Raw genomic sequence first — 27500 nt, 5'->3', positions numbered from 1 at the left:
TTAGCCCCGCCCTCAAACACTAGTGTATCTGAGACTGGAAGAGTTCGGCTCGTGTTGTTTGTGTCGAGAAGACGCTGTTTTCTGAGATTGAGACGGTGAAACCCACGCCATCGTTACTGTTCGCATCACTCTGATCAAGAGCTGAGAGTCAGATATGATAATGAGCGTTCTGACCAATCACAGCAGAGCAGCTCTCAGAGAGGCGGGGCTTAGAGAGACTGAATCCTCGATGGAAGCGTTTCAGACACTGAGAGGCAGAGCTGAAGCTGCAGTGGAGATTATGAGGACATTACAGTGTGTTTGACCTCTGATGAACGTGTTGTAGGAGACGCCAAAACAACATTAGGAGCCTTTAATATAGCAGCATATGGCACTTTAGAAGCTTGTTTAACTTTTTATCTCACAATTCTAGGAAAAAAGTTAGAATTGTGAGATAAAAAGTCTTTCCGTACATTTTAATTCCGGAAGACATTACGTGGAAGACAGTTACTTCAGCTCTATAAGAGTTAAGAAGAGTTGTATCTGTAGATTCAGTGTTGCAGGATATGTTGTGCTATATTCCAGCATCATGCCGGATCTTCACAGGAACTCGAACACAAGCTCCTCTTCACTTCCTGTTTCTCACACGACTGGTTTCAGAGCGGCGGCACAGCATCGAATGCACTGGATGTTCCTGTAGATTGTGTTTGATTTACTGTCCTTGTGTGTTCCTCCACTCTCACACACACTCACTCACGCTCTCTCTCTCACACACACACACACACACTCACTCTCTCTCTCTCTCTCTCTCTCTCTCTCTCTCTCTCTCTCTCTCTCACACACACACACTAACCCTACACCTAAACCTACCCATCACACACACTAACCCGACCCCTAAACCTACCCATCACACACACACACACACACTAACCCGACCCCTAAACCTACCCATCACACACACACACACACAGTAACCCGACCCCTAAAACTACCCATCACACACACACACACACACTAACCCGACCCCTAAACCTACCCATCACACACACACACACACAGTAACCCGACCCCTAAAACTACCCATCACACACACACACACACTAACCCGACCCCTAAACCTACCCATCACACAAAAACTTTCTGCTTTTTTACATTTTCAAAAAACACATTTTATTATGTTTATTAATCAATTTTCCTTGTGAGGACCAGCAAAAAGTCTCACAAAGTAGGAAATCTCAAGTTTTACTATCCTTGTGGGGACATTTGGTCCTCTCAGTCTCACAAACACACACACACACACACACACACACACACACATACTCACTCCTACACACACTCTCACACAAACACACACTCACTCATACTCACTCCTACACACACTCTCACGCACACACACACTCACACACTCCCTGCCCTCCTGATCCCATCTGTTGAGTCTCTGAAGAGAATTGGACTGATCTTTCTCCCGTTCACACGCCCGTCTTCCCATCGGATCGATCGGCTTTAGATTGAAAACTGCAGTTTAAAAGTTTCAGACTCGTTCATGACTTCTGTAAGGGGGACGTCAGTCACATGATTACAAACCCTTAAATACATATTTCTGCCAATATAATGGCCCTTTTAACTGTTTTTCCCAATTAGACTGTTGATTTTCTGTACGATCTTTCCTTTATGATGTGAAATTACAAACCGGAAGACGAAACACAACGAGCGCAGCACTGAAAAGGGGCGGAGCTACAGAAGCTCTAAACGCTACTTTATACTGTGAATTATTTATCATATTATTTTTATTTAATATGATCAAACACACTGGTTTGTAACGAAAATAGTCTCAGTTAGACTTTGTGTTCAGTTAGAGTGTAGATTTGGATCAGAAGTTCTGATCTCTTCTCCTTAAAGGTGCAGTGTGTAATATTCAGGAGGATCTGTTGACAGAAATGCAATATCATAAACATAACTGTGTGTTCAGTGGTTTATAAAGACCTTAAATAATGAACCGCTATGTGTTTATTAGCTTAGAATGAGGCGTTTCTCTCTACACACACCGCGGGTCCGCTTACATCCACATATTTCTACGGTGGCCCTGAGCGGACAAACGCGTTTCGTCACTATGTTGTTCCTCGTGCAAAGAAGCGAAACTAAAGTCAGCGAATAAAACACTGACACAATGATGAACAAGTGACAATAATATTCGCAATAACATCTTTTTACTAAATAATCAAGTAAACCTAATTTCTTAATTTATCTTTGTAAAGAAACCTCATTGGTTAACTGGCTCCTCTCTGCTGTCTCAGACGACGACATCACTTCCTGTCGGCCACCGTAACTTCTGTTGGGTGCAGTTCACAACCTCACCACTAGATGCCACTAAAACTTACACACTGCACCTTTAAATCGTTTTTATCGTCTGCAAGTGAAGCGCAGGAATGGTTCGGCGTGGCGTATAACGTGTGTTCCTCCCTCCTCCCCCGTGTAGAGAAGGAAGAGCAGAGCCCCTCGTCTGAGTCCTGGGACGTGGATGAGGGCCTGATCTCTAAACTCAAGGAACAGTACAAGAAGGAGCGCAAGGGCAAGAAGGGGGTGAAGAGTAAGTCGGACCGGACCCTCGCTCGCCGTCTCTCTCTCTCATTCCTGTGTTTCTTCTTCTAGTGGTCGACCGATGTCGGCTCTTCAACGACTGATATCTGGAGCACAGGACGGCCGAGAGAGCGCTAATATCAGTGAACCTCACTAACACCTGCACAGGCCATCTATAGCAGGGAATATAATTACATATATACATGCTAGCAACGGGCTAAATCATACTAGAAACATACCTGCAACGTGCAAAGATAGATGGATGGATGGATGATGGATGGATGATTGATGGACTGATGGATGGATGATAGATGGATGGATGGATGGATGGATGGATGGATGGATGATAGATGGATGGAGGATGGATGGATGATAGATGGATGGATGATAGATGGATGGATGATAGATGGATGGATGATGTATGCAGGACGATATATGGATGGATGATTGTTGGATGGATGATGGACAGATGGATATATGGATGGATGGATGGATATATGGATGGATGGATGGATGATTGATTGATTGATGGATGGATGATTGATGGATGGATGGATGATAGATGGATGATAGATTGATGGATGGATGGATGATGGATGGATGATTGATGGATGGATGGATGATGATGGATGGATGGATGGATGGATGGATGGATGGATGATTGATGGATGGATGGATGGATGATTGATGGATGGATGGATGGATGATGGATGGATGGATGGATGGATGATTGATGGATGGATGGATGGATGATGATGGATGGATGGATGATGATGGATGGATGGATGATTGGATGGATGGATGATTGATGAATGGATGATGGATGGATGGATTGATGGATGGATGATGATTGGATGGATGGATGATGATGGATGGATGGATGATGTATGCAGGACGATATATGGATGGATGGATGATGGACAGATGGATGGGTGGACGATGGATGGATGATGGACAGATGAAAAAATGGATGGATGGATGATTGATGGATGGATGATTGATGGATGGATGGATGATGGACAGATGGGTGGATGATAGATAGATGGATGGATGGATGGATGGATGGACAGATGGATGGATGATAGATGGATTGATGGATGATGGATGGATGATTGATGGATGGATGGATGATGATGGATGGATGGATGGATGGATGGATGATTGATGGATGGATGATTGATGGATGGATGGATGGATGGATGATTGATGGATGGATGATGGATGGATGGATGATTGATGGATGGATGGATGGATGATGATGGATGGATGGATGATGATGGATGGATGGATGATTGGATGGATGGATGATTGATGAATGGATGATGGATGGATGGATTGATGGATGGATGATGATTGGATGGATGGATGATGATGGATGGATGGATGATGTATGCAGGACGATATATGGATGGATGGATGATGGACAGATGGATGGGTGGACGATGGATGGATGATGGACAGATGAAAAAATGGATGGATGGATGATTGATGGATGGATGATTGATGGATGGATGGATGATGGACAGATGGATGGATGATAGATAGATGGATGGATGGATGGACAGATGGATGGATGATAGATGGATTGATGGATGATGGACAGATGGATGGATGATAGATAGATGGATGGATGGATGGATGGATGATTGATGGATGGATGATTGATGGATGGATGGATGATGGACAGATGGATGGATGATAGATAGATGGATGGATGGATGGATGGATGGACAGATGGATGGATGATAGATGGATTGATGGACAGATGGATGATAGATGGATGGATGGATGGATGGACAGATGGATGGATTGATGGACTGATGGATGGATGGATGATGGATGGATGGTCCTCAAAATAGGCTTAATTTTCTTTGAAAAAAATGAGAAATTATATTTTTGCACAGTTTTATTTTGAGGAAATCTGAGCGAACGTGTCTGTGCAGGTTTTATGAGATTCAGTATTTTTAAATATTAATTAAAAAATGTTTAAAAATGGAAACCAACCTCCATTTCTGGTCATGGGCCAACCAGTGACATCACACTGATGATGACAAAATGCCAGTTATTGGTCGTTTAATTGGCCTGAAATATCGGTTTATCACTAATTTATTCTAATGTACCCATTTAATTTCTTTCTCTCAAAAATCATTAGTTTGACAAAAACCAGCAGGTCTCTTCAGTTCTTCCCGTCACCCATCCGGTCACGTGTTCATGTGTTTATCCTGTCATCCACCCCTGCTTTTCCTCCTTTCATCCGTTGCCCTGAATAAACGAGTGCTCTCCGTTTCTGTTCTCCATCACCTGTTCTTTTAGGATGCAGCTGCATCTCAAACACAACTACTGTTTCTTTTCTCCTTCTGTTTATTATTTCTGAGACGCTTTACTGCTCACTTCTGTTGCATTTCATGCTGGTGCTTTGAAAGGGGTGTGGCTTGTTGTCTCCGCCCCCATGTGGGCGTGTATATAACCCAGGCTCCACCCCCTTAGTACAGAGTCGCTTGCTTACCTCCTCAATTATCACTTTTCTTTCACTGGTTTTTCGCTCTGATTTCTTCCCACTGCTTCTCTGTGCCAAATCCCCTCGTCAGAACACAGTCCACCCTCAGCTAATCCTGAACCGTACGCCTTCGATGAAGCATAGAAAGAGAAATGCTTCTGGTTATAGACTAGAAATGCTCAAAGGTGGGCCGAGTTCTGACGGGGACTTTTACACCCACAGAAGTAGATGAATGGTGTTGTGTTGTGTTCGTAGGGCCGAACCGGTGTAAGCTACAGGACATGCTGGCTAATCTGCGAGACGCGGAGGATTTGTCGTCTATTCAGCCTCCGGTGGCGCCGCCGGTGCGTCCCAACTTACCCCGCCTCAACGAGAACCAGCTGGGCCGCACCGATGAGGGTATTCCAGCCTCAGCACAAACACCATCAGTTTATGATCATTTGTTAAAGGGGTCGTCGATGCCCATTTTCCACAAGTTGTGTGATTCTTCAGGGTCTTCATGTAAAGTTTGTAACATATTTTGGTTCAGATTCCTCATGTTTGTGTAAAACAACCAGTGATGGGAATAACGGCGTTATAAATAACGCCGTTACTAACGGCATTACTTTTTCCAGTAACGAGTAATCTAATTGATTACTCTTCTCATTTAAATAACGCCGTTACCGTTACTGCCAAAAAATGTGGCGCGTTACTATAACTGATGAAGCTGGGGTTTTTTTCATCAGACCAACTAGATCTCTGAGCGAGAGGCAAATACTTTTTTTACTGTTCTTCCTTGGTTAGTGGGCAGAGCACGAGACAAGCGCATAAATGCTGACGATTGGCTGAGGTAGAGTAAAATGTCATCGTAAGCCAATCAGAGGTAGAGTTGGGCGGGTGTTCGAAAGCACGCATAGTAGTGATGGGCATTCGGCTCTTTTGACTTAGCTCACTGAAAAGAGCCGGCTCTTTTGGCTCACAAACGGCTCTTTAAATGACTTTGACTATAATATTTAAATTTTTATTACATAATTATTGAATTTCTATAGGCTAAATTTGTAAAAATAGTGTCGGCTCTTCAGATATGCGAGCCAGCTCCCGACGTTCACCTAAAAGAGCCGGGTCTTAGAGTCGGCTCATTCGCGAATCACGAACGACCCATCAAAAGCTCATTCGCGAACGAGTTGATCCATCATCACTAACGCTCATTCGCGAACGAGTCGATCCATCATCACTAACGCTCATTCGCGAACGACCCATCATCACTAACGGCTAACGCTCATGAATTGTGAATCATAACGCATAGTCGGACAGGACAGGACACACAAGGAACAACACAAGCCAGTCAGTCAACGAGAGACAGGTATGGCGACGATCTTAACAAGCTTAATTTAATTTTGCCCAGTTGTGGCCTGTTGAGGGGCAATAAATATCAAAAGTTCCAAAACATCTATTGTGTTATTTGCATTGATCCACTATATAAACATAATATCTACATACATGGCATTTGATTGGAGGCTAGTCTCACTTTGTCCCACAGCAACATTTTTTTTTTTTTTAGATGTGTGTACAATGTTTCATGTTTCTGTTAATAATGTATTGTATAAGTGTCCATTTCATTATAATATTCAGATTTATCATAAATAATTGAACATGCACATGTATTTTAAGTTCCGTTAAAGAGGGGTATGTGGGGTAACATTTGAGCATTTAAAATTTAATTTTACTTGAAAGTAATGCAATAGTTACTTTCTCAAGTAACTAGTTACTTTTAAAATTTGTAACTGGGTAACTAATTTAGTTACTTTCTGGAAGAAGTAACTAGTAACTGTAACTAATTACTTTTAAAAAGTAACTTGCCCAACACTGAAAACAACACACTCTTTACCTCCTCAAACACAGCTCTGTTCACAGCGACCCGTTCCGGTGCATGTCTCTTTAAGTGATAATTAGCCACTGCTCCCCCATGGGGCGTCTCGACACTATAGAGATATATATATATATATATACACACAAGACACATGAAGTGATGCCTTGGCGGACTGTATACAAATGGCTGAGGGCGGAAATATGCTAATACGGGAAATATGCTAATACGGGGAATATGCTAATACGGGGAATATGCTAATAGGGGGCAGTCTGTCAGCGGTCGTGGGCGGAGCATGAGCATTATGACATCATATTGCTCAGAAAATCCAAACGCTTGATTATTGAGAGTGTTCAGACCTTTAGAGGATTAAATAAAAAGGAGTGAATGAGTTTTTCTTCATTGTCTGGTGGTTGTGTCCACACACTGCACACACACATCTATATGCACACACCATATAAAAGTGAATCTTGCATCCGATGACCCCTTTAACGAACAAGTATTCATTACTTTAATGAGCTCATTGTTTCTGCCTTAAATTAATAGATTGTTTAAATGAATACCTTTTTCACTAACTGTGATTTTGTATATGTGCATTACTGAAATGCATAACTCAGACAGTCTCCTCTGATGACAGATCACTGTAAACTGTAATGTGGACTCATGCACTTTCTGTAAAGCTGTAAACGATGTGTGTTGTGAAAAGCGCTTTACAAATACATGTGAATTGAATTGAATTGAGTTGAATGATCCCATCTCTGCAAGCGGCTCATGTGTGTGTGTGTGTGTGTGTGTGTGTGTGTGTGTGTGTGTGTGTGTGTGTGTGTGTGTGTGTGTGTGTGTGTGTTTGTGTGTGTGTGTTGCAGTGGAAGCCCTGACCTTTCCTCCGTCCTCGGGAAAGTCCTTCATCATGGGTTCTGACGAGGCGCTGGAGAGCGAGCTGGGTCTGGGAGAACTCGCCGGGCTCACCGTGGCCAACGAGGCCGAGACTCTGTCCTACGACGTGAGTACAGGGCTATTATCATAACTACTACTAAATCTTCAATTCCGGCAATACAATCTTTACTCAAAATTCAGTAGGGCTGCCCCCTAACAGTCCACTCACCGTTAGCCGACTAGAAGAGGTTTGGTCGACTAAGACTTTATTAGTCGGTTAGTCCCAGAAAAAAAAAATCACGCAGGCTTGTGACGACAGATCGTTCATTCATCCACCTCAAATATGGCTCATCACTTCAAACATGTACAGTAAGTAGCAACTTTACAAGTCCTCTCGATATAATGTTAACAGATAAATGTGCTATTATTAGGCACATACTGTAAGTGTGTGTGTGGAAAGAGTTTACTTCATGTCACACACATCACTGCATTTTACTTAAAATACTCCGTCATTTTCGGTCATACAGATTAGAGTAATGCAAACTGTAAAGGGTCTACTTTTATTTTTTTAAAACTCACAATAACAACAAAACGTTGTGCTTTTGTAAAATAATCCTGCTTTCTGCCGATTCGGTCTCAGTGAACTTTGAGCGCCTCACACAAATGAACCGAAACTCAGTGTGTACTTGCTTCACAGACATGAGAAATATATCTATAGAAAGCTTGAAATGTCTACATTTGAATGCACAGATTCAAATGGAAAATAAATATTCTCAGATTATGTACATTTGAGTGCTGATTAGGCTAGGTGTTTCATAATGGCAATTAAAGGCTCATTATTATGATTTATGACTTACTAATATAAACGCGCGATTAGTCGACTAATGGCTTAAATGAACGACTACTAGTCGACTTGAAAAGTCTTTAGTCGAGGGCAGCCCTAATGTTCAGAAACACATTATGCAGCTTTAGAGGGCTTTGTTTTACACATGAAACCATCAGGCATTAATATTATTTTATCTGGTTAGATCTCGCATTATGTAAAATCACTGGCATGCATTTAATACAAATTCGACCGAAAATACTCAGCAATGCTGTCGACTTATGAATGTACACATGATTTGTCTTAAAGCATATTAAACACACCACATAGACACATAAACAATATAATGTTATATATATATATGTAATATATCACATTATACTGTGATAATGTGAGAAATGTTGAATAAATGTAGGTTTGACTGTATATATTAAAATCATGACTAATGTTAATGTCCGTCCGTTCATCGCCATGCCGATGTGTTTGCTACTCTCCTCAGATCACGAACAACAAAGACGCCCTGCGCAAGACGTGGAACCCGAAGTTCACCCTCAGGAACCACTTCGACTCGATCCGCGGCCTGGCGTTCCACCCGGTGGAGCCGGTTCTGATCACCGCGTCTGAAGACCACACGCTGAAGATGTGGAACCTGCAGAAGACGGCACCAACCAAGAAGTCAGTCTGATCTCACTGCACGGTTCTGTGAGGGTTGGGTACCGGACTGGCACCGCCCGAGCGGACCCGACCCTCCCTGAGCCTGTAGAGCTGGTTCTCTGAGCTTCCCTCGGGTCGGCTCCTCACACTCTTGTGTTTGTGCTTTCAGGTGTGCAGCTCTTGATGTCGAGCCCATCTACACGTTCAGGGCTCACAGGTACAGGTCTTCCAGAATATAAACACGTGTTCTAAACTCTATGTTGAGCAATTATGTCATGTTGTTTTCAGGCTCCACTAGAACAGCTTTTCCTGCTTGAATGTTGATTATTCTCCTCATATTCTCCATTGTTGCGGCTCCTCTCTCCCCGGTCTGTCAGTAACGCTCTTGTTTCCCGAAAGCATCGCTAGCCAACTACGGTCACAAGTTTCGTCGTTATCAGCAGTTCAACGAGTCGTGTTTCCCGAAACCATCGTTCTAACGAACATTCGCAAACAGCATCGCAGAGGTGTGTGTGTGAGCGACAGATCTCGAGCTGCGGTTAGAAATCCACTAGCGAGTCTCGTCTGTTTCCTGAAACCATATTGTTGCTAATTGGTCGTTCACCCGCGCTGGTTAATGATGTCACGCATGTGTTTGGAGTAATAACTACTGTTAATGAATCTGTTTGAGATCGAACTAACGCTGGATGTTTTGCTATAGATTACAGACATGCTTCTGAGGAATATTTGAGACATTAGTGTGTGTTCTGCATAAAAGATATGATTGCACTGAATGTCAGCTTGCTGATTTTGCTCAAGATCAGGATTAACTGAGTCCACATGTCATGCAAACGAGAAACTCCTCTTCTAACCGCAGCGTGAGATCTGTCGCTCACACACACACCTCTGCGATGCTGTTTGCGAATGTTTGTTAGTAACTTAACTTTAAACTTTATTGTCCTCAAAGGCAATTCTTTGTGTAGACAGCAGTATACACATGCACATATAACAACACAACACACAAATTACAATCAATCATTTAAAAACCTAATTACAGCAGGTATAAAGGAATTTCTGTGTCTATTTGATTTACACAAGGGGAGTTTAAATCTCCGTCCTGAAGGAAGTAGTTGAAGTTCAGTACATAATGGATGAGTGACATCAGAAAGGACTAACTGGCCCTTCCTAGTCATCCTATGCTCATAAATTTGTGTGATGGTCCTTAAATCGATCCCAACTATCTTGCTACACATTGTGACTATGCTTGTCAACTTCCTCCTATTCTTAACATTAAGATTATCATACCAACAAATAATAGAAGAACTTAAAACAGCTTCAATAAAACAAGTATAAAACATTTTCATAAAAGAAACATCCATGTTAAAAGTTCGAAGTTTCCTTAGAAAATACATACGCTGAAGAGCCTTTCCTCTAATGATATCAGTGTTTGCCTCAAATTGTAGTTTGTCATCAAATACAGTCCCTAAATATTTGTACTGTGTAACCACTTCTACCTGATGTCCCTTTATGACAGAAGGCAACACAGGTACAGAGTTCTTCTTACGGAAATCAATGAACATCTCTTTTGTTTTTGAGGCATTAATATTTAGAAATGAAGCATCACACCATTTGATAAAATGATCTGTCACTGGACCAAAGTCTGATTCAAACTCATTAAGAAGCGACACAATCACAGAGTCGTCCGCACATTTAACAATGTGTCTCCCATTAAAAGTACTACGACAGTCATCAGTATAAAAGAGGGGACAGAACACAACCCTGTGGGGTACCAGTGGAAGACCACAGTACATTCGACAACACTCCATTGACACGTACTCTTTGGGATCTATTAGTTAAAAAATCCACCAACCAACACACAATGTTAAAATCTAAGTGAAAATTATCAATCAATTTCTTTGCCAAAATAAAAGGCTGAACACAATTAAAAGCAGAAGAAAAATCAATAAATAGCAAATGTACATGATTTTTTTTTGCCTTCCAAATGTCTTAAAATCATATTCAGTAGGGTACAAGTGGCATCATCAACTCCTCTGCCAGATCTATATGCAAACTGCATAGGATCAAGTGCTGACTGTGTTAAGGCTAAAATCTCCTTCCTTACTATTTTTTCAAAAGATTTCATAACCAAGGAGGTTAGTGCAACAGGCCTATAATCTTTCAGAGAAGGAGAATCTCTTTTTTTCGCAATTGGCACCACTATGGCATCTTTCCATAGACGAGGGACTTTAGAAAGTTGTAATGATTCACTAAAAATAAATGAATAAATCCCTGAGAGCTGCTCTGCACAGTTCCTCAGCAGCCTACCACTAATGTTATCAGGGCCTGGACTTTTCCCAACCTTAACCTGTTTAAAACAACTACGTACATCAGCTTTATTAATTTGAAGTTTAACAGTAGTATTCTGAGTCACTGAATTCCCACAATAATCAGACAGTTCTTTTGAAAAATCATGAATATCAAAACGTGTATAAAAAGAGTTAAAATCATCAGCTAATTCATGATCAGATTTCCCTCCTAAAGTAATACATTTGTATAATACATAGTACGATGGTTTCCTGAAACATGACTCGTTAAACTGCTGATAACGACCATAGTTGTCTAACGATGCTTTCGGGAAACACTGCCCTGTTTACTTCCTGTCTCTATGAAGCCCCTCCTCCTGAAAGCACACTGTGCTCTGATTGGTCGGCTGGAGCAGTGTGTTGTGATTGGTCGAGCGCTTTGAGTGTGTTTGGGAAATGCCCCGCCCCTTTCCATAACCGCCAGTTTAACACACTACTAACTAACTCAACCAGGCCCCGCCCCTTTATTCTGCGTATGAATTATTATAATGAGGAATATTGTGACGTGTTCGAAACTCAAGACTACAGTGGAGGCGTTTCAGGAGTTCAGGAACACTGACGCTGATATAGAGGAGAACTGGAGCTTCTCATGATCACACAGCAACATCACACACTGAACACAGACGGGAACTGCTCTTTAATGATCATCTGAACATGTTCTGCTGGTGTTCTGGTCCGCAGGGGTCCGGTTCTGTGTGTGGTGATGAGCTCGACTGGAGACCAGTGTTTCAGCGGGGGTTTAGACGGATCCATTCAGAGCTGGAACACTCCCAACCCCAACATCGACCCCTACGACTCCTACGGTACGCTCCTGTGTGTGTGTGTGTGAGAGCACTCCCAACCCCACTTGTCCACTTGCATGACGTTTTTCCTCTATTTGGCCCAAGTGTTCAAGTCGGCGTGAAGACAGCAAGTGTGTGTAGAACTTCTGATTACTCGAAGGGACACACTTGTAGTTTTGCTTATCACTTTTATGATGGATAGATGCACTTTTATGATGGACAGATGCACTTTTATGATGGATAGATGCACTTTTATGATGGACAGATGCACTTTTATCATGGACAGATGCACTTTTATGATGGACAGATGCACTTTTATGATGGATTGATGCACTTTTATGATGGACAGATGCACTTTTATGATGGATAGATGCACTTTTATGATGGACAGATGCACTTTTATCATGGACAGATGCACTTTTATGATGGATTGATGCACTTTTATGATGGACAGATGCACTTTTATGATGGACAGATGCACTTTTATGATGGATAGATGCACTTTTATGATGGATAGATGCACTTTTATGATGGACAGATGCACTTTTATGATGGATAGATGCACTTTTATGATGGACAGATGCACTTTTATGATGGACAGATGCACTTTTATGATGGATTGATGCACTTTTATGATGGATAGATGCACTTTTATGATGGATAGATGCACTTTTATGATGGACAGATGCACTTTTATCATGGACAGATGCACTTTTATGATGGACAGATGCACTTTTATGATGGATTGATGCACTTTTATGATGGACAGGTGCACTTTTACGATGGATTGATGCACTTTTATGATGGACAGATGCACTTTTATGATGGATAGATGCACTTTTATGATGGACAGATGCACTTTTATGATGGATAGATGCACTTTTATGATGGACAGATGCACTTTTAAGATGGATAGATGCACTTTTATGATGGACAGATGCACTTTTAAGATGGATAGATGCACTTTTATGATGGACAGATACACTTTTATGATGGATAGATGCACTTTTATGATGGACAGATGCACTTTTATGATGGATAGATGCACTTTTATGATGGACAGATGCACTTTTATGATGGATAGATGCACTTTTATGATGGACAGATGCACTTTTATGATGGATAGATGCACTTTTATGATGGATAGGGTTGGGTACCGAAACTCGGTGCCAATAGGGAACCGGTTCCGACGTAAACGGTAGTAACCAGACCGAATAAGAAAGAAAATTTCGGTGCCTGATTTCGGTGCCTAACTTCATTAGGCACACACGCGCACACACACACACGCAAGGTCTCTCGCTCTCTCTCTCTCCGCCGTGCGTGTGCTACACAGTTTGGAGCACAGTTTCTTCTGTCTCGCATGCGCGCTCTTTCTCGCAAGGTTTGGCTGCATTTCACGTGTAAAATTACGTGTCAGAACGCCCTCTGGGTGTGCCGATAGTCTGAATCCCATATAGAATCAAGCCAATTCATTGGCTGATGGCGCCGCATCGACGCACTTACGTCGTCATACTATGTTGGCGCGCGCGCGCCATCTGCTCCTCAGATTTCTCTGCCGAAAAAGGAAGCTGGTCGGCAGCGCGAGGAGCTTGGCTGCGTCCCGTTCCCTATTGAGAGATATGTTACACCAACCAGAGATGTTCTCTTTCATAGGTTCACTCACCGCTGCGTAGCGAAGAAGCAGTGGATTTGTATTTGTAGGCTGCTGTATCACGTGCCGTTTGAACTGACGCGCTACAGCGATCTGTCACATTTCAAAGAGCCAAAACGTTATTTATTGTGTGAATCTCGTAAAAATATTGACAGAATCTGACAGCTGTGGATTTGTTCCATATCAAAAGTAACCTTCTCTGTCTTGTCTGTCAGTGTCCTCTTTGTCCGCGATTTTTCTGTGTGAAAAGGGTCATTTGCGTGAGTCTCACGGTCAATGCGTGAGAGTTGGCAGCTCTGCCTGCTAGTAATCTCTATTAATCTCCAGTATTATTACATTGTTTGATAAAATATTGTTTCATTTGATATTATGTAAATATGAATTTTTATTTTATATTGGATTTATTATTACCATATGTTACTTGTATTTATATTGTTTAAAGATTTAAGTTAATATTGTGTCCAGTTTGGCCCTGTAAATTAAAGGGTATTATTTTTTGATAAAGTGTGTGCGGTTTCATTTTCTTAAGTACCGATTTAAGAACCGTTTAAGCACCGGAACCGTTTAAAAAATACCGAGTAGGTACTGGAATCGGATAAAACCCAAACGATACCCAACCCTAATGATGGATAGATGCACTTTTATGATGGACAGATGCACTTTTATGATGGATAGATGCACTTTTATGATGGACAGATGCACTTTTATGATGGATAGATGCACTTTTATGATGGACAGATGCACTTTTATGATGGATAGATGCACTTTTATGATGGACAGATGCACTTTTATGATGGATAGATGCACTTTTATGATGGACAGATGCACTTTTATGATGGATAGATGCACTTTTATGATGGACAGATGCACTTTTATGATGGACAGATGCACTTTTATGATGGACAGATGCACTTATGATGGACAGATGCACTTTTATGATGGATAGATGCACTTTTATGATGGATAGATGCACTTTTATGATGGACAGATGCACTTTTATGATGGACAGACGCACTTTTATGATGGATAGATGCACTTTTATGATGGATAGATGCACTTTTATGATGGACAGATGCACTTTTATGATGGACAGACGCACTTTTATGATGGATAGATGCACTTTTATGATGGATAGATGCACTTTTATGATGGATAGATGCACTTTTATGATGGATAGATGCACTTTTATGATGGACAGATGCACTTTTATGATGGACAGACGCACTTTTATGATGGACAGATGCACTTTTATGATGGATAGATGCACTTTTATGATGGACAGATGCACTTTTATGATGGATAGATGCACTTTTATGATGGACAGATGCACTTTTATGATGGATAGATGCACTTTTATGATGGATAGATGCACTTTTATGATGGACAGATGCACTTTTATGATGGATAGATGCACTTTTATGATGGACAGATGCACTTTTATGATGGATAGATGCACTTTTATGATGGACAGATGCACTTTTATGATGGATAGATGCACTTTTATGATGGACAGATGCACTTTTATGATGGATAGATGCACTTTTATGATGGACAGATGCACTTTGATTATTGACAGATGCTCTTTTATGATGGACAGATGCACTTTTATGATGGACAGATGCACTTTTATGATGGACAGATGCACTTTTATGATGGATAGATGCACTTTTATGATGGACAGATGCACTTTTAAGATGGATAGATGCACTTTTATGATGGACAGATGCACTTTTAAGATGGATAGATGCACTTTTATGATGGACAGATACACTTTTATGATGGATAGATGCACTTTTATGATGGACAGATGCACTTTTATGATGGATAGATGCACTTTTATGATGGACAGATGCACTTTTATGATGGATAGATGCACTTTTATGATGGACAGATGCACTTTTATGATGGATAGATGCACTTTTATGATGGATAGATGCACTTTTATGATGGACAGATGCACTTTTATGATGGATAGATGCACTTTTATGATGGACAGATGCACTTTTATGATGGATAGATGCACTTTTATGATGGACAGATGCACTTTTATGATGGATAGATGCACTTTTATGATGGACAGATGCACTTTTATGATGGATAGATGCACTTTTATGATGGACAGATGCACTTTTATGATGGATAGATGCACTTTTATGATGGACAGATGCACTTTTATGATGGACAGATGCACTTTTATGATGGACAGATGCACTTATGATGGACAGATGCACTTTTATGATGGATAGATGCACTTTTATGATGGATAGATGCACTTTTATGATGGACAGATGCACTTTTATGATGGACAGACGCACTTTTATGATGGATAGATGCACTTTTATGATGGATAGATGCACTTTTATGATGGACAGATGCACTTTTATGATGGACAGACGCACTTTTATGATGGATAGATGCACTTTTATGATGGATAGATGCACTTTTATGATGGATAGATGCACTTTTATGATGGATAGATGCACTTTTATGATGGACAGATGCACTTTTATGATGGACAGACGCACTTTTATGATGGATAGATGCACTTTTATGATGGATAGATGCACTTTTATGATGGACAGATGCACTTTTATGATGGATAGATGCACTTTTATGATGGATAGATGCACTTTTTTGATGGACAGATGCACTTTTATGATGGACAGACGCACTTTTATGATGGATAGATGCACTTTTATGATGGACAGATGCACTTTTATGATGGACAGACGCACTTTTATGATGGATAGATGCACTTTTATGATGGACTGATGCACTTTTATGATGGACAGATGCACTTTTATGATGGATAGATGCACTTTTATGATGGATAGATGCACTTTTATGATGGACAGATGCACTTTTATGATGGATGGATGCGCTTTGATGACTGACACTCTTTATCTCTCTCTATCTCTCTCTCTCTCTCTGATAGAGCCGTCAGTGCTGCGCGGGTCATTGTGTGGACACACAGATGCAGTGTGGGGTTTGGTCTACAGCTCGGCTCATCACACACTGCTGTCCTGCTCCGCTGACGGGACCGTGAGACTCTGGAACGCTGCAGACGCTGCTCCCGCCATCGCCCTCTTCAACCAGAACCAAGGTCATACACATACATATTTAACACTTCCGTTTGCAAAAAAATATTGTTTATATTTTATTTTTGTATTTTATAATATTTTATGAATGATAATAGTTTAATAATGATCTGTTTTCTCTTTATTTTGTTAATGATGATGATAGTTAGATGATATCAGCATTGAAACTGACCCCAAAATAACATAAAATAACATAATAAAAGTCTTAAAGGTGCAGTGTGTAAGTTTTAGCGGCATCTAGTGGTGAGGTTGTGAACTGCACCCAACAGAAGTTACGGTGGCCGACAGGAAGTGATGTCGTCGTCTGAGACAGTAACAGTAGCCAGTTAACCAATGAGGTTTCTTTACAAAGATAAATTGAGAAATTAGGTTTACTTGATTATTCAGTAAAACGATGTTATTGCGAATATTATTGTGACTTGTTCATCATTGTGTCAGTGTTTTATTCGCTGACTTTAGCAGCTTCTTATCATGAAGAACAACATAGTGATGAAACGGGTTTGTCCGCTCAGGGCCACTGTAGAAACATGTGTGTGTAAGCGGACCCGCGGTGTGTGTAGAGAGAAACGCCTCAGTCTAAGCTAATAAACACATAACGCTTCATTATGTAAGATCTTTATACACCACTGAACACACAGTTATGTTTATGATATTGCATTTATTACACACTGTACCTTTAAAGAAAGATTTACCACATACCACTATATATATATATATATATTATGAATGAATAATCTTTTTTTGTTTGTTTTATTACTGTCATTAATGATCATGGTTAGATGATATCAGGATTGAAATACACCCCAAAATAACAAAGAAATATGATTTAACACATCAGTTTACAAATTTTTATTTTTTAAATTTCATTATTTTGCTGTCATTTGTAATTCTGGTTAGATGATATTAGGATTGAAATTCACCCCAAAATACATAAAATAAAATATGAAGTCATTCTTTAATTCTTTAAGACTTTTATTATGTTTTATTATTTTATTTAATTTAAAAAATGTATATCAGTTAATGATTATGATTAGCTCATATAGGGTTCGAAACACGCCCCAAAATAATTGAGTCTTAAAGAATGATTTAGCTTAATGATCAGTTTACAAAAATAAAAGCTGAGTTTATGAATGTGGTGTGAACCGTGTGAGAGACCCGTGTGTGTTTGCCTGTGCTCCAGAACTGGGCGTCCCGTCGTCAGTGGATCTGGTGTGCTGTGACCCGGCTCACATGGTGACGTCCTTCAGCAACGGCAGGACCGGCATCTTCAACATGGAGACCCGACAGATGATCCTGGAGCTGGAGTCGCAGGCCGCCGGGAAACCCGGTAATATTACCACATCAGACACCAGCTCTGCACACACACATTCATATCTCTAATGTTCTGCTGTTTGCCACAGTGTTTCACATTCACCGAGAACAGAACGCTTGACGCTTAAAATCCTTTAAAAAAAAAATATATATTTTTCAGAGTGGTTAGAATTCCATTTTTAAATGATTTATTGGCAACACTTTACAATAATGTTCTATTTGTTAACATTAATTAACTACATTAACTAGAACTAACAAACAACAAAACTTCTACAGCATTTATTAATCTTTATTCATTTAAACACTAAAACATGACTAATAATACATTTTTCATATCAAACGTTGTACATTAGTGAACTAACAATGAGCAACTTTTTATTAACTAACATGAAGATTAATAAATGCTGTGAAAATAAATAGCTCATTGTTAGTCCATGCTAGCTAATGCATTAGGCAATGTTGACAAATTACACCTACCAATTTATTATTTTCTTTTATTTGTAGTTATATATTTGTACACTGGTATGTATTAATTCCTGTTATTGGTACGTGACAAAAAAAAACCTAAAACCGCCCTATAAAAAAAAACAAACCAAAAAAACTGCTCCATACATAAATAAATAAATAAAAATATAACTAAAACTGCCCCATAAATAAAAAAATTTAAAATAAATAAAACTGCTCTATTAAAAAAATAATAATAATAAAACTGCCTCATAAATAAAATTAAAATAATTTTAAAATAAAAAATTGGGGGGAAAAAACCCTAAAACTGCCCTATAAAAAAAACAAAACAAAAAAAGCCCTATAAATAAAATTAAAATAAAACTGCCCCATAAATAAAAAAATAAAAAAAACTGCCCTGTAAAAAAAAAAAAAAAAAAAAATGAAATTGCCCTATAAATTAAAAAAAACTAAAACTGCCCTATAAAAAGAAGAATTAATCTAAAACTACCCTATAAATAAATTAATAATAATTTTTAAAAAACTGCTCCATAAATATATTTTTTTAAACTAAAACTGCCCCATAAATAAATAAAAAAAATTAATAAATTAAACTGCCCTATCAAAAAAAAAACCTAAGACTGCCTCATAAATAAAAAAAAATTGAAAAAAAACTAAAACTGCCCTATAAAAAACAAAAAAAACTGCCCTATAAATAAAATAAAAAATAAAAATAAAACTGCCCTGTTAAAAATAAAAAAAAATAAAACTGCCCTATAAATATATTTTAAAAAAACTAAAACTGCCTCATAAATATTTTTTTTTTTTAAACTAAAACTGCCCTATAAAAAAAAGAAACTGCCCTATATATAAAAAATTAAAATAAATTAAACTGCCCCATAAATAAAAAAATTGAACCCCCCCTCCCCTAAAACTGCCCTTTAAAAAAAAAAAAAAATTTAACTGCCCTATAAATAAAAAAATTTAAATAAATAAAACTGCCCGATAATTATATATTTTTTTAACTAAAACCGCCCTATTAAATAAAGTTAATAAAAACGTAAACTGCCCTATAAATAGAAGATGAGTGTCTGGTAACATCCCATGATCCTCTCTGACCTCTGACCTGTCTGATCTTCAGATGCGCCGTGTCAGATCAATAAAGTCCTGAGCCACCCGACGCTTCCCATCACCGTAACGGCACAGGAGGATCGGCACATACGCTTCTTCGACAATAACACCGGTAACAGAGGGACATCAAGAGCCCACAGTTATTATTATGATGATGATGATGATGATGATGATGCTTATGTTGATGTTTCGTCTCAGGCAAGTGTATTCACTCTATGGTGGCTCATCTCGATGCTGTAACCAGTCTCGCGGTGGATCCCAATGGACTCTATCTGATGTCCGGCAGTAAGTTCACGCATATGGATCATAATCATGCAAACGCTTTTAATGGTGTTCTTTCATTAGGGAAAGATCATAAACGGCTCAAAACCCTAAAAACATCAATTTTACTCAGATTTTGCTTTGCTCATAAGTAGAGATTGGCTGATTTTACCGATATCTAAAGATGAAAATCCAGCGTTTAATGTTGTTTATGTGTGTATGTGGTGTTATTAATACGCTTAAACCATGTGTAAGATCATAAGTCGACAGCATTGCTGAGTATTTCCTCCTTAAAACTGCAGTGAACCAAAGACAGTCTCAAAAACACGGTTTGAAATCGCTGGTGTTTCTGACGTCACAAACGACCTTGTAACCAATCAGATCAACGTGTGATCGTCAACCAGTGGATCTCTGAGCTGAGGGAGTGAGTGGAGGCGGGGCTCATTTGCATATTCATAGATCCACGCATACTAAATGAGGTGTCGAGTTACATTCAAGATATTTTAAGACATGAATAAACGTTTAAATATGTAATTTCGCTGATCAAAGATGAGTTTTAAGGGATAATATGATTGACTACAGGCGGACTGTAGAACAGAGGCGTCTGCCGTGAGGCCTGAGGAATACACCCGTCTTTATACCTTAAAACACACAGTCGTTCTGTTTAGTTTCCAGCTCACGGTTTCCTTAGCCTGAGCTCTGGTTTGTTGCCATGGTTTCTCATTAGTTCTCACCTGTTGTTTCTTCAGTTCTACGTTGAAGTTATTAGTATATATCACGTGGTTATTGACTACAGGGGGACTTTAAACAGTTTGCTCAGATTAGTGCTGTTTTTATAATTGTCAAAATCAAATAAACGGATAAATATCGGTTCTGTGTATCGGCTATCGGCACAGAAACATGCAAATAAATCCGTATCGGTCATCAAAAACAATCAACATCAGTCAATCTCTACTTATGAGCAGCGTTATCCTTGTGTGTGTGTGTGTGTATCAGTCAGAGGAAGTTGTTGATGTGTGTGTGTGTGTGTGTCTCAGGTCACGACTGCTCCGTGCGTCTGTGGAACATGGAGAACAAGACGTGCATCCAGGAGTTCACGGCTCACCGGAAGAAGTTCGACGAGTCGATCCACGACGTGGCGTTTCATCCCAGCAAATGCTACATCGGCAGCGCGGGAGCCGACGCCCTCGCTAAAGTCTTCGTATGACCTCTGACCTCCGACCCAAACCGCTTCCACGAACTCGAAGCTGATGATCCGGGCGGGCCTGGTGCTCGAGGGGAAGCACACACACACACACACACACACACACGAGGAGCGTCTCGGCTCCTCCTCCGTTCAGCCTCACAGGAAGTTACACGCTTCCTAGATTAATTTCTTTTATTTCCCTTTCATTATGTCTCTCCGGACGTGAGCATTATTCCTCTCCTTTTAAACGACGTGCCTTTTGCTTCAAACAGTCTCCAGAAAGTCGGGCTCTCTCCGTTCCTCTCCGGCGCCTGGAAATCAACTTTTAAACTCAAATACGTCACATGATTGCGAGTTCTAGAGCCGGATGGTCTGAACACACTGAGGCGAGCGTCAGATCCGAGTCCGGTCCGCCGCTGTTAATTTATTCAATACAATCTGTACATAATATAACATGAAAACGGCTCAGAAAACTTCTACGTTTCTAAATGTTCGTGTCGGGATATAAACCAATCAAGACGCTCGTTCACCCCGGAGCCACATGACCAGCGAGACCCGTCAGCAGAACCCTGATCTGCTCGTTCTCTGTTAGAGTCTCGGCTCTGTGGTGGATCCGTCTCTGACGCGCTTCTTCAACCTTCATAAGCGCTAACGTTGAATTAATAATATTAATATTTTAATGCGTAAACCTGCAGTTTCTCCTCGATTTGATAAAACTCCGTTTGCCTGTTTATGGATGTTTTTATTTTTAAAAACGGCCCGTCTGTGAAACCCTCTCCGGTCAGATCCTTAACGCTGACCGCTTGATTAGAGTTTATGAATATTCGTGATTATGCGGAAAAAGTCTTATAATAGTTTGAATGTGTTGCAGTTTTTGACAAGCTGTACTCAAAGTACAACGATTCGGGATCTATATTTGTCTGAAATCTGTGATGTTTATTTATTTTTGCCTTTTTCATCTTTTGTTTTGCCTGTGATGCCAAACGAATGACCGGTGATGCGGTGCGCCGTGATTGGCCCTCGCTCGCCCGCCGCACCGGCTCGCTGCACAGGTGGTGGTTTATGTATTTGATATGTAATAGTTTGGAACAGATACTAGTGTTTTTTATCATTGTGTGACTGGTGGTCGGCTGCAGATAGATCGTAACACACGTTTGCAGGTTGAGGTTGTTTATTTGAACTCTTCTGCTTTATTTGGATTGGTCTGTGATTACTTGAACTCTAGACGTGCGTGTGCAGGTCTGCGTGTTTTTAACTGCTAGGATAGAGATTTCTGCTTTTATGGGGATCGTTTGCCTTTACATGATGACACGAGCACTACACGAGAACTGAGTGTTTGTGTGTTTCCTTCAGGCGGAGGTTTGCTACTCGACCAAATGTTGTTAAAGGACTAGTTCAGCCAAACGTGAAATCTGTCAGCGTTTACTCGCCCTCAAACCCGCGGGACTTTCTCTACGAATTTTTTTTTTTTTTTTTAAGTTATGTTACTTTTTATATCACAATTCTGATTTTTTTCCCCTCTAAATTCTGAGGAAAAAAAAGTGCGAATAATTTCTCGCAATTACAAATGTAAAACTTTTTTTCTCAGAATTGAAAAAACAAACTAGGAATTACGAGGAAAATACGATAGGGCTTTAATTGCGATATATAAACGTGAAATTCTGAGGGTAAAAAATGTCAAAATTGTGAAATACACGCTATTAAAAATGGTAATTTTTTAATATCACAGTTTTGACTTTCTCACAACTGTGTCTCTATATTCTCCGAACTGTGAGAAAAAAGATTGACTTGTGAGATATACTTGCAATGTTGTTTTTTAAAGTAATTGCAACTTTTTGTCACAGTTCTGACATTTTTTCTGAATTTTGAGTTTATCTCCCAATTCTGAGAAAAAAATTCAATTGCGAATAATTTCTCGCAATTCCAAATTTAAAACTCAAAGTTGACTTTTTTTCTCAGAATTGTAGGATAAAATATTATAAAGTCTGAATTGTGAGATATTGGCTATTCAAAATAATAATTGTGACACTTAGTGAGCTGCTCATTTTACAGTGTTGAACAGAATCTCCACACGATTAAAACACGAGGGTGATTAAATAGTTATTTTTTCATGTTTGGATTCTTCTCCTTTAAATCTGAGGCACGTTTGACGTTAAGCTCGTGCACAGAGAGCGCGCGCTGGTTTGGGACGTTGAAAGGGAACCGCGTGCGTGTTTTCGTACTAGTAAATATATTTTCTGATTTCGTTCATTCTCGGTGCGTATTCATTTTAGATATATAAGAAAGAATCTCAATATGTATAGTTTTAAAGTATTGATCAACAATCTATTTATGAACCAGAATACAGTGTATATTAACATTGCGAAGCTAACTGAGGATGAGCGGATGTAGTGCTGAGAGAGTCGTTCGCGCCACCTGCTGGTCAGAGATGGGAACTGTACAGCGGACTCGGCTACTGAACATACTAACGTGCTAAACGGAGATTTAATAACCGGTTACTGATCGATCGACGCGCTTCAATGATTAGCGGAAACATTCGAGTTGAGATGGAGAATTTGAAGGGAGTTTGATTGGACGATCGGGCTGTGACGTCACACACGAGACGTGTTCCGGTTCCGCCTGTATAGAGCTGTCACTGAACTTTTACCCTTTTGGTTGTATAGAGAGAGAGTGGGAAGATTGTTAATAAATGCTATACTCCTCTTGTACATATTTTATTATTGATATTACAGTTTATTCTTGATTTCTTGTTGTATTCTTTTTTTTTTCCTCAGATGGACATTTATCAATATAATACAATAATAAAAGAATATGTTGTATTTCACGTGTGTTTTGTATTTTGTGATTCATGCAGTGACTCTCCATGGGTTCCTGCGCTCATGGAAAACCTGGAAAAGTCTTGGAAATTTCAATGGTGGATACACATTTTTTTTCTTAAGCTCAAAAATAGAATTATTTCATGAAGAATTTGATATTCTGATATATTGATGTAAGCCACATGTGAAGGTCACGTGTCATAGGTGATGTTGCAGGAAGTCACCGCGGCCACCAGGGGGCGCTGCAGGATTTATTATTTTAGTAGACTGAAATTCATATTTCTTTTTTTTTCATAACCTCTCACTGTTTTTTTGAAAGATAGTAATACTTTTATTCATTAAAGACGCATTCAAAGTGTAAAGATATTTATAATGTTACAAAAGATTCTAATTAAAATAAATGCTGTTCTGATCTTTCTCTTCAGCAAAGGAAAATGAGCAATGTTTCACGGTTTCCATAAATATGAAGCAGCACAACTGTGTTCAGCTTTCATCACAGGAATTTTTATTTTTGATATGAACAACTATAATCTCACGTGTAACTGAAAGCAAATGACAGAAGTGCAAGAACAAAAATAAACGCATTATTTTTTTTTCACGGTGTTTTCATTAAAGGCACGAAGACGTACGAGCGTTTTCATGAGGTGAAATGTTCACATTAGATGTTAATGTCACCAAAAACAACTGTATAAATCACGTCTGACTCTCCAATTATCTAATTACACTATCTCTCCCCGTGTTCTCCTGAATGCTGGATCTAAAGGGCTCCGCTTTGTGTTTAGCGCATTCATTTATGACTCATTCGAAATGTCTTTTTATTCTGAAGACGTCATTAATTAATTAGCCTAATTAACTGCGATTATAAAAGACGCGATCGCGGCTGCATACTGTACTTTCCTATTATATAGCTGAAAATAAGTATGTCCGTATTCATAAAAAAAAGTAGGCAAAAAGTTCCCGGATGAGCAACTACTTCCGGTGAGATTTTTGGGGTCTTTTTATTTATCTTCATTTTTTTTTTATTCAAGAAACAGATGCAAATATACACACACTCAGGAGAACATAAGAGTTAAAAAAACAAAACAAAACATTCGTATGTAAAGTCAGATATCTAAAGGAAGTACTGAGACACATATGAAGAGGATAAAGAGAAAATAAAAGATTAAGTACCCTAAATATTTTTAGGGAAACAAAGATCTAGATTCTGAAGTGTACGATTGTATAAGTCTTCAGACGCATCCCAAATTGCCTATGCACTGTTATATACTGGTTTGTAAGATAAATAGTTGACACAAAATATACAATAAAATATACAAAATAAGTGCCAACTCAAGAGAGGATTAAAGAAAACAACTGGAATGTCATCATAATGTTTGATGTTTCGAGTTTAATATCTTGTGATGAAGTGCATGTAAACACAAAACTGTCTTTAATAATGCAGATGTACACAGTTGTTAAAAAACAATATTTCACATTCACATCCATCATTTACAAAAATAGCTTTTCACGCTGCTTACATCATTACCATGAAACTGAAGTCGCTCACATATAATTTATTAGTATTTATTTTATTATTTTTCTCCGTTTCCTTTGATGCTATTATGAATGTAATAGATCATAGTCGAATACATTGTGATCCTCTGTATGTGCATGTTGTTATTGTTCTGTTATCCAATTTAAAAAAAAAAGAGAAAAATAAAAAAACAGCAACCGGCCCGATCCCTGGTGATCTACAGTCTGGCGCACTCGTACTCGGGCGTGTCTGACGGCTCGGGCGCGGTGATGAAGTACACCTGTTTGCCGGGAGGGGGCGGAGTCTCGGGGCGAAGGCTGGGGGCGGGGTTTGCCGGCTCTCCTCCTGCACGGCTCTTCTTCTCGCGCTGCTCCTCGGGTCTCCTGGGCGACGCCCCCTCCGCCTTCCCCTTGATCTTTTTGAAGCGCTTGAGTTTGACGGTGTCTTTCCCGTCGCCTCTACACGGCAGCAACACGCTCACGTCCTTGCGGAACTTGGAGCTCAAGCCGAAGTAGATGAGCGGGTTGTAGAAGCTGGCGGACTTGGCGAAGAGCCGCGTGAAGATGCTGGTGAGGTTGGGCACGTGGAAACCCCACGCCGACCACATGGACACCACGGCGTACGGAGACCAGGCCAGGATGAACGCCGTGCAGATCACAATGGACACCTGAGGACCAAACACACTGAACTGACATCAGCTGGTAGGAGACGCTATTCTCTCCTGGACACACACTCTGCTGCATTATTCTCCTGTATCTCTGTAAAGCTGAAACTCTCAGTGCTGTAGAAAGCGCTGTATAAATGAAGGAGACTTTTGAAGGTATGCCCTGATTGGCCAGTAGGGGGCGCCACAGCGATCATAAACGCGATGTGTAAGCATGCTTTATGAAGTTAACATGTAAAATGTGCTTTACTTTCGTGGTTTACTCGTGTTAAACACTTTTCAAATGAAAGTGAGCCAGTGAGTGGTCCTCTGCTGCCATCTACTGTTATAATGTTCATTTAGTCACTCTACTCACTAATACAGTCCACACCCTAGAATGTAGATTGACCAATCACAGCGCAGCCAAGAACGAGCTCCCACAGAGGTCCGACACTTTTTCACAGCGCTCCATTGACTTTAACACAGGTGTCTCATATTTGTGGTCTCGGCAGGCTATTACTGTCGTAGTTTTATCAAAAATATGCTAAACGCTGTGCCTGGGGCATTTGTAACACAGATAAACATCATATTTCTCTTTGTTTCTTTCTCTCTCATTTTATTCTAACTCTAAAATAAGTCTGAATGCTAAAACACTCCTGAACGCAGTGAAGCCAGACTCACGATGGTGACGTCCCTCTCGATCTTGCGCTGCCTGTCGGTCAGGTCGCCCTCCGCTGACATGGCATTGCCGCGCTTCACCGTGTTTATGATGGACACGTAGGAGAACAGCATGATCAGCACGGGCACGAAGAAGCAGAAGATGAGGATGGAGATGATGTAGGACTTGTGGATGGTGGAATAGTTCGCTTTGACCCAGTCGATCTCGCAGGTGCCGTACCCTCGGTCTGCCGAACAGAGAGAAAGATACACTTGTGTACATGCATATATATAAGAGTGTGTGAGTGTGTGTGTGTGTGTGTGTTTGAGAGTGTGTGTGTGTGTGTGTGTGTGTATCTCCACATGATGTTCTTATGACCTGTGTGTGTGTGTGTGTGTGTGTGTGTGTGTGT

The 27500-nt window shown here is 40.0% G+C and overlaps 2 protein-coding genes across 2 annotated transcripts in view; one reads left to right on the top strand and one right to left on the bottom strand.

Annotated features, from left to right (window-relative positions):
- The window catches only part of strn (striatin, calmodulin binding protein), a gene marked incomplete at its 5' end in the record, with an annotated part of 28812 nt that extends 6886 nt beyond the window's left edge, over nucleotides 1-21926 (top strand). Inside the window, 11 exon segments of the mRNA XM_056244216.1 lie at nucleotides 2456-2566; nucleotides 5309-5452; nucleotides 7766-7902; nucleotides 9098-9273; nucleotides 9422-9469; nucleotides 12276-12397; nucleotides 16963-17130; nucleotides 18306-18452; nucleotides 20022-20123; nucleotides 20210-20296; nucleotides 21310-21926. Of these exon segments, the coding sequence (XP_056100191.1) occupies nucleotides 2456-2566; nucleotides 5309-5452; nucleotides 7766-7902; nucleotides 9098-9273; nucleotides 9422-9469; nucleotides 12276-12397; nucleotides 16963-17130; nucleotides 18306-18452; nucleotides 20022-20123; nucleotides 20210-20296; nucleotides 21310-21479 (1412 nt within the window).
- Nucleotides 21927-25999: 4073 nt separating this feature from the next.
- The window catches only part of opn6a (opsin 6, group member a), a 13894-nt gene continuing 12393 nt past the window's right edge, over nucleotides 26000-27500 (bottom strand). Inside the window, exons 5-6 of the mRNA XM_056244215.1 lie at nucleotides 27112-27335; nucleotides 26000-26454 (exon numbers count right to left, since the gene is read on the bottom strand). Coding sequence (XP_056100190.1) covers nucleotides 26005-26454; nucleotides 27112-27335 — 674 coding nt within the window. The 3' untranslated portion in view covers nucleotides 26000-26004. The remainder of the gene's footprint in view (nucleotides 26455-27111; nucleotides 27336-27500) is intronic.

Source organism: Rhinichthys klamathensis, unplaced genomic scaffold (genome assembly GCF_029890125.1).
Source record: "Rhinichthys klamathensis goyatoka isolate OS25496 unplaced genomic scaffold, OSU_Roscu_1.1 h1tg000941l_1, whole genome shotgun sequence".
NCBI classification, from domain to species: domain Eukaryota; kingdom Metazoa; phylum Chordata; class Actinopteri; order Cypriniformes; family Leuciscidae; genus Rhinichthys; species Rhinichthys klamathensis.
This window is presented reverse-complemented; position numbering and strand designations above follow the sequence as displayed.